Here is an 8595-nt window from a genome sequence, read left to right as displayed (position 1 = left end):
GCTATCAAATTCTTACCGGTGTAGAAAATATTAAATTTGTAATTCACTTTTAACAAATAGAAAGAGACTCATTGCCTGGGTAATCTGTATACAATAGAACCTGTTCGCGTAACTAAAGCATAGGTAATATATATCGTTCTCTTCTCAGCGTTTCAACGTTTCAGCGTGTTGGATATAGTGGCTACGTTCATCCTCTAACACATTTGGATTCTGCAAATCATCATCGTCAGCGCTGCCAGAACATCCCCCGCCCCGTGGATCGAGGGGAGGGTCGACCGTAGATTCACCAAGCTCCATCACTGCCAACTTTACTACAGGGCGCCGAAGTACACCAGATGCCGTCCTTACAACGGCCTGTCGAACTCTACCGTCCTTTCCGGCAATAACCTCGTCAACGACGCCTTTCGTCCAAGATCTTCGCTTGCCTTCAGCCACATATACAAGGTCGCCGATCTTCAGTGACCTAGCTTCGCTCAACCATTTGGTTCTTTTGTTGACTGTTGGGAAATACTCCTTTGACCACCGCTTCCAGGCTTCGTCTGCCAAATGCTGGGATTGTAGAAAACTGCTGCGAAGAATTTTCCCTAGATCTTCGGGTGGTTCAAGAGGTTCGTGGGCGCCAGATGAACAGCCGAAAATAAAATGATTTGGAGTCAGTGCCTCGGGCAGACCTACTTCCTGTGGCATATAAGTCAGGGGCCGCGAGTTGACTAATCCTTCTACTTCAACTAATGTAGTCCACAAAATCTCGTCTGTCAATTTTCGCCCATTGAGCAACGCAGCCATGGCCTCCTTGACGCTCCTCACCATTCGTTCCCATACCCTCCCATATGAGGAGCGGATGGGGTATTGAACGACCATTTCGTTCGTGCATCGGTGTAGGTGCCGGCGCATTCCACATTGATCTGTTTTTGCAGTTCGCGGCTAGCTCCCACAAAATTAGTGCCATTATCAGAAAAGATTTGAACCGGAGATCCTCGCCTGCGCGTAAATCTGCGGATCGCCATGATGCACGACTCGCTGGTCAAATCATAAGCGACCTCTAAATGGATAGCCCGTATAACCAGGCACGTGAATACAGCGACGTATCTCTTTTCTTTGCGTCTACCGACGGTAACTTCTAGCGGGCCCATATAGTCAATACCGACGTAACTAAAGGGTCGAGCTTTCGGCGTCAAGCGTTGCTCGGGTAACGGTGCCATTCGTGGAGGGATCGGCTTACACTTAGTCACCTTGCAGAAACAACAGTTTCGAGAAATATTATCCATGATCGACCGTAAATGTGAGATTTCAAACCGTTGACGAACCTCATTTACAATAGTTTCTTTGTTTGCATGACCATATTGACGATGGTAGTGATTCAAAAGCATTCGAGTTATTTGACCACCCGTGGTGAGAATTATTGGAAACCTAGCGTCGAAATTGGCGTAGGCAGCGTTGGCGGTTCTGCCTTCCATCCTAACAATTCCATACTCATCGGCAAACGGTGACAACTTGTATAATGGACTGTTCTTCTCGATAGATATCCATTCAGCTATTGGACGGTCTCGATTATTCAACAGGACTCGAACCTCGTCGGTGTAGTATTCATTTTGCTCCATTCTCCAAAGAAACTGCTCTGCTCGTTGGAATTCCTCCTGTTTCAGTGGCGTCTTACGAGATGCAACATTCCATTTAAGCGACTTCTGAAGGTTTCTAGTTGCCTGGAGTGCCTCTATTGGCCGTCCCGAGATTCGCAAGCGGCAATTGCTGATGAAGCGGCATAAGCATGCTACTGTTCGTAGCAGTATACTCCATTTTGAAAACCTAGAGACGTCTATCGCGCTAACGGGTGGAGAAATATGAGCGAACAAATACCTGGGACGTAATTCCTCGTCAGTATTTGTTTTCACCTGCTGCTTTGGCCATTGATCCACCGAAAGGTATAAAAACTCGGGACCTTGAAACAATTCCGTTGGAATCCGGTTCTGTATCACGCACCCACTTCGTCAGACAGTTAGCTACGTTGTGCTTTGACGGTACCCACCGCCAGCATTCAGCTTGAGTCAGCGATAAAATTTCTCCAACACGATGGGCGACAAACTGCTTGTATCGCCTGTGATCCGAGCGAATCCACGAAAGCACTGTCGATGAATCGGTCCATAGGAACACTCCGCGGGGTTGCAGAGAGTGATAACTCAAAACAGTGTATTTTTGCGCCTAGCACGGCGGCTTCTAGTTCTAAACGCGGTATTGATAGATGTTTTAGTGGGGCAACCTCACTTTTTGCCATTATCAGCGTGCATTGTACTTGTGCAGAACTATTCGTGGTCCTAAAATACACGGCACATCCATAGCTGGTCTCGCTTGCGTCGGTAAACACATGGCACTGCAACGTATGGTATGGAGGTACCGCCTCGCCGAAGTAATAACGTGGAATACTAAGTTCACCTATATCTGGTAACAATTCAACCCAGCGCTTCCATTTCTCAAACTCCTCGTCTCTCATTTCTTCATCCCACTGGACTCCACTTCTCCATAGATCCTGTATCAGGATACGTCCATGAATGAGATACGGAGCTAATAACCCGAGGGGGTCGAATAGACTCATTACGACTTTCAATGCAACACGCTTCGTCGGTCGTCGTTCTCCGGAAATGAAGGGCTGTATCTGTTCTCCTAGTTCCGTAGAAAATGTGAAAGTATCCGATTCTGGGTGCCATAACAGTCCTAACACTCTTTCCCATTTGTTGTCTATCGTAGTTTGTAGCGGCCGTGGTTCCTTTTCAGCAGTTTCTCCAAGTTTCTGTAACACGATGCTGCTGTTGCTCACCCAGTTTCTCATCTCAAATCCTCCGCGAGCGTGGATGGTTCGCACTTGCATTGCCAGCTCTGCTGCTTCTTCCGGAGAATCTGCACTATCGTAGTAGTCGTCCATATACGTCTTGTTCTTGATTGCCATTGCTGCTAACGGGAATTCGTTCGCCCATTTGTCTGCATTCACTCGTAGTACATGCTGTGCGACGCAGGGTGAGCATGTTGCGCCAAACATTGCGACGTCCGCAATAAAAACCTCTGGAGGGTGTCGAGAGTCGAAACGAAATAAGAAGCACTGAAAATATTTGTCCGAGTGTCTCATTCGAAGCTGCAAGAACATTTCTCGGATATCGCCTCCAAATCCCACGCGTTTCTCTCGAAATTTGCAAATTACGGACGGAAGCGAAACCAATAAGTCGGGACCTTTCAATAGCTGAGAGTTGAGAGAGACCCCATTGACCTGCGCCTTTCCGTCCCATACTAGCCTCTTTTTTTGCTTTTTCGGATGCGTAACCAAGCCGAGGGGTAAATACCAAACTTGTCTCCCGTTGATTTCAGCCAGTTCCTCTTCGGTTGCTTTGTGGATATAGCCTTTGTTGATATAATCGATAATCTGCTGGTTCACACTGTTTCGTAGGTTAACATCCTTCGCTAGTTGAGCCTCGAAATTTTTCATCCGCTTCATTGCCATAGGAAGGCTATTTGGAAGTTCGACATAGTCGGATTTCCAGAGGAGCGCAGTTTCATATCTCCCTTCCCGGAACGTTGTAGAACTTTCCAATATTTCCCGCGCTCGTTTGTCTTCGGCGGATTCTAGCGACGGTGTTTGGGTAATCAACATTTCTTCCAATGTAAATTGTTGCCGAATCAAGTCGTTCAGCTCTCTGTCAGCATCGCAATTGCATTCATGCACGTTCACGAAGCCTTTCCTCGCTTGATCGATTCCGTTTGGACCATAAACTGACCAGCCAAGCAGCGATTTTACAGCGATAGGTTCTCCTGGTCCACCGACGCAACTATTCAGCGGTGCAAAAAGGCTCAAATTTTCCAGTCCGAGAAGAATTCTCGGAGTGGCTTCGGAGTACGATGGCACCGGTAGGTTTCTGAGATAAGGGAAGCGCTCCGATAATTTTCCGATAGCTAGGCTTTGCATCGGAAGATTGAGTTTCTCGACTGTGTGTGCGTTTCTCAACAGATATCGACGTGACAGACCTTTCCCCGATATTTCAAAATTCACTCTCTCGGATTTCTCTTCATTCCTCATAACGCTTGATGTCCAACGTAGCTCCAGTGGTTCGGGAACTCCCTTTACCCCGAGCTGACAGGCCAAACTCGCCTCTATAAGCGTTAACGACGAGCCCTCGTCAAGGAAGGCGAACGTTTCGCATCTGCTGTTATTGTTGAAAAGAGTTACCGGTATAATCCTGAACAAGATAGACTTTCTCGCTTCCTCATGAGTGTTGCAATCAGACGTTTGCACCTGACGCCGGCGTTGATCTGGCAGGGCGCGATGAAGTAATGGATGGTGACGTACTCTGCAACTTGGAACGTTGCATCGAATCCTAGAACGACATCTCCATTGACCGTGGTCATACAAGCATAATTCGCACAACTTCCAACGTTCGACGGCTTTCAAACGGGCTTCTAATCCCATTTGCTGGAAGCTCTCACAGTTACGCACTCGATGATCGGTTTTGCCGCATATGGGACAGGGTTGTCGCTCTTCGCTGCGGGTGTGCGTATCAGGCACATTTTCGTGAGTGTAAAGTTGTCCTCTTTCACGAGTTTTGTCCTTTTCTATCTGCTTGGTAAATCGCACCAGTACAGGGGCCGTGACCTCACTAGCGTCGTTGACCAGCTGCTCCATGAAGTGGCCAAAGTGCTTCAAAGTCGGGTCACTGTATGCTCGCTTGTACCTTGCCCATTCTAGCTTAAAGGATGAAGGCAACTTCTCCACCAGCTCACCAAGTAAAGTGGGGTTCGACAAGTGCCCCTTAAGATTGGCGGCCTCCAAATGGTCGCATAGCTGTTCGACGGTCAACCCAAAATTTATAAGTGTTTCTAATCGTTCTGGTTTAGGGGCCTCTACTCGGCGAACTTTGTTCAGCAAGTTTTTCACTAATAGCTCCGGTCTTCCGTATAATCTTCGAAGCGTGTCTATAATCGCCGCCACACTGTGAGGAAACATTAATTTTGTCACGACAGCCTCTCGCGCTGAACCCCGCAAGCACTCTCGAAGCCGAATGAGATTTTCCACATCCGTGAAACCGCAGGTAATATTGGCCGTTTCGTAACTGTTGACGAATATAGGCCACTCTTCCGGATCCCCCGAAAAAGTAGGGAGTTTTTTCGGCCAAATCTGTCTTGCCGCTAGCTGTTCGGCACTAGGCTTGTTCGGAACGGATTGTATTCCGTGTTCCGTTCCGTGTATCGCTCCGTGACTCCGACGATTAATCTCTGGATGCTCCGTATAGTGGATGGCATTGGAGTACGCATCTTGATCGTCCGCCCTCAGAAGATTTGCAATCCGTTCTTCAAAACCTAAGCCATCCCTAGGTTGGGAATGCTGCGATCTAACCCTTTCGTTTGGTGGCCACGCGGGATGCTCCGGGATGCTCCGCTCATGTTGGTCCTCAACCCACTCTTTAGTTCTTTCCACACCACTAGGAGCGCTGGTTTTGCTTATGTTGTCATCGTCTGCCAACAGCTCCTCCAGTTCAAACTTTTCGCGCAAATACTTTGCCTTCATCTCGAACTCCTTGGCCTTGATGGCGTGCTCTTGATCTTTAATCTGCTTTTCTCTCTCTAGACGTGCACGCTCCTCCTTCAACCACTCTTGTTCTTCCAGCAACTTCTGCTCATCCAACAGTCGCTCGCTTTCCAATCGCTGCAAAGCTAGTTGCGCTCGAGCTCTCGCTGAGGAATTGCTGGATTTCAAGGACTTTTCTACCTGATGTGGTATCTCGGGATTCCTCTTCGGAGTCGTTATGTTCGTCTGCTCTGGATTAAGAACCACTGCTCTTGCCCTATCCGAGCTCTTGGATTTGTCGGACGCTTTCTTCTGAATAGCACCGTCTGACCTCTGAATCTCACTCGAAGCCGCACCGAGGACGGTCAAACTTGCTGGCTGCTTCTTACCTCCTTTCTTTTTCGCACCGGTTGCTTCTGGAGGCAGTACTGGTGGACACTTATTGCATCTCCACGATCGGTCCTCAATTCCTGGCGACACTCCAGCACAACCGTAGTGGTACCATGTGTTACACCCGTCGCATGCTACCATTCCGACGTCGGCGGAATTCGGTCGCTCACAGGCACCACACTCAAAGGCATTGTTCGCTGGCATCCCGTCTAATTCTTTGAGGATGTTGGGCAGTAGAAAAAACGTCTTACAGCAGCTTATGGTATGCGCAGCTCAAAGCTAAAATAGACATTTTTATTAAATTCTAGTTAAGAACAAGGAAAGGTATTCTTCTATCGTACAATTAGTTTCGCCTACCGGTTCAAAGCCCTACTCAAAGACGCCGGAGATCACTTATGTCGCTTTTATCTGCATGTTGGAACAAAATGGATTATTGGAACTAATCTTCGAGAGACAAACTAAGAAACTGTACCCAACCGCACTATAATATCAGCCACAAATTTCGCCGACCAAGAATCGGGTACGGGTAGAACGTCCTTTCACCTGTCGTTCACAAAAACAATTACAATAGTTTACTAATTCAATTTAGCTTATTGTTGCTATCAAATTCTTACCGGTGTAGAAAAATATTAAATTTGTAATTCACTTTTAACAAATAGAAAGAGACTCATTGCCTGGGTAATCTGTATACAATAGAACCTGTTCGCGTAACTAAAGCATAGGTAATATATATCGTTCTCTTCTCAGCGTTTCAACGTTTCAGCGTGTTGGATATAGTGGCTACGTTCATCCTCTAACACATTTGGATTCTGCAAATCATCATCGTCAGCGCTGCCAGAACACCCCCGTTGTGCTAGTGTGCTAACAATGCTGATGAAAATTTGTCGTATTTTACTTTTTAGCGCTAGTGTTCATTCTGAATTGTCACTAGATTGCAGTATCACCTTGATTACGTAGTGTAAACCAAGGATGTTAATGATCATTCAGTAATTTGCGTTCGATCATTTAGTAGTTTGTCAATAACACATTTCAGAAGCTGAATTTCAAAATATGTTGTATGGTGGACGTCTAGTGCGAAGGTTTTTCTACAACTTTGCCTAATGGTTTGTTGTTTGAATTCCACTAGTAACGGAGTTATAGCTATAGTTTCACTAACTTAGACTAAATGATAACAAAATTCCAATCATTTAGTTCAAGTTACTGCAACCAGTCTTCAAAGAGCATCCTCTTTTGAGAATGATTCGTAAAAGCATGCTTTGTAAAAATGATTTAAATTGGGATAAATTTGCATCCTCGGAGTCAATTGCCCTTTTGCACACTTGATTGGAAATATCGCATCATTGATTCAAATCATTTCAGGTGGTGATGATCTACCGAATTGTGAAACGAAGCATCAAATTGCCCTTTGAAAGCTTTGAACTCAAAGGTGGCTATGTGGTTATATGGCTAGTGGTGTCAGAATTCAATCGTGTCAATCTCTTGAGTGAGAGTTTGATTCTCCCGTCGAACTTTCTCATTTTTTATACTTTATTATATGGATATGAATCGAGTGTTAGGACACACATGGTTATGCTGTGTCGAATGAGGGTAATAACGGTTTATTTTGACGAACAAAACTTCTAGCTGACAGCAGCAGCGAAAAATGTAGATAACAACCATCCGAGCACCAAATCTATAGAGTTCTTCGTGTATCATTACGATTCGATTCTATCTGTTGCATGAAATCTAATAGGTATGTAATATTTATTTTGAAACTTTCATCATGAAGGAATTGTGGCTGGGAATCGACAAAACGTAGAGGAAAATCTGGAATCACGTAAATGCATGAAAAACGGAAAAACGTCATATAATGTAAAATAAGTAGGGAAATTCATTTCTCAACACAATTGATTGAAGTTTTGATCTTCAAACTTCTCACTTTGCTTCTACAACCGTATGAGTTTGAAATGTGATTCCTATTACAAAACCAAAATATGACACAACATCCAGTTGCTAACAACAATCGTCTTCGCGGCGTAACAACGAAGTGGAAAGCAAACCGGTTACTAATAATACGCACCACGTGTTTGCCTTTGCCTAGAATCCTAGAATCCAATGAAAGGATTCAAATCAATGATGCAGTATTTTCCAAAATGATGCAAGTGCATAAAAGCAATGATCATTTGACAAATAGGGAACATTAATTCTCCTGCTCCTTGGATTTTGCATCAATGCAACGAATTGCAAAGGAACTTTTGAAGACTGACTGCAACTAGCGCTCTAACTCCGTTATTAGTTGAATTCTAATAGCGAACCATTAGGCAAAGTTGTAGAAAAACCTTCGCACTAGAAGTCCACCATACAACATATTTTGAAATTCAGCTCCTGGACTGTGTTATTGACAAACTACTAAATGATCGAACGCAAATTACTGAATGATCATTAACATCCTTGGTGTAAACCAACGCCATCGCTTGGTGAGATTGAGTTTGTATGTCGGGCAGTCTACGTTTTCGGCGCTGCGGAGCTTTACACAGGTTTGCAACAAAATTTTGTATGAGGCTCCATGTCTGTTCTCTGTGAACGGAGTTCGTAGACTACGTAGAAATCATGACAACAGGTAATAAAACCTCGCATGTACACATAAGTTCTGTTCCCTAGAACATCCGTAGTACAGTTTC

At 45.2% G+C, this 8595-nt stretch overlaps 1 protein-coding gene across 1 annotated transcript; it reads right to left on the bottom strand.

Moving 5' to 3' along the window:
* Positions 1–803: 803 nt before the first annotated feature.
* On the bottom strand, positions 804–1601 carry LOC134204813 (uncharacterized). Its single transcript, XM_062679607.1, has one exon. It carries the CDS (start codon positions 1599–1601, stop codon positions 804–806), a length of 798 nt encoding a protein of 265 aa, XP_062535591.1.
* Between the last annotated feature and the right edge of the window lie 6994 nt (positions 1602–8595).

The sequence above is a fragment of the Armigeres subalbatus genome, unplaced genomic scaffold (assembly GCF_024139115.2).
Source record: "Armigeres subalbatus isolate Guangzhou_Male unplaced genomic scaffold, GZ_Asu_2 Contig916, whole genome shotgun sequence".
Taxonomy (NCBI): domain Eukaryota; kingdom Metazoa; phylum Arthropoda; class Insecta; order Diptera; family Culicidae; genus Armigeres; species Armigeres subalbatus.
Note: the sequence above shows the minus strand (reverse complement) of the source record. Positions and strands in the feature narration are given on the sequence as shown.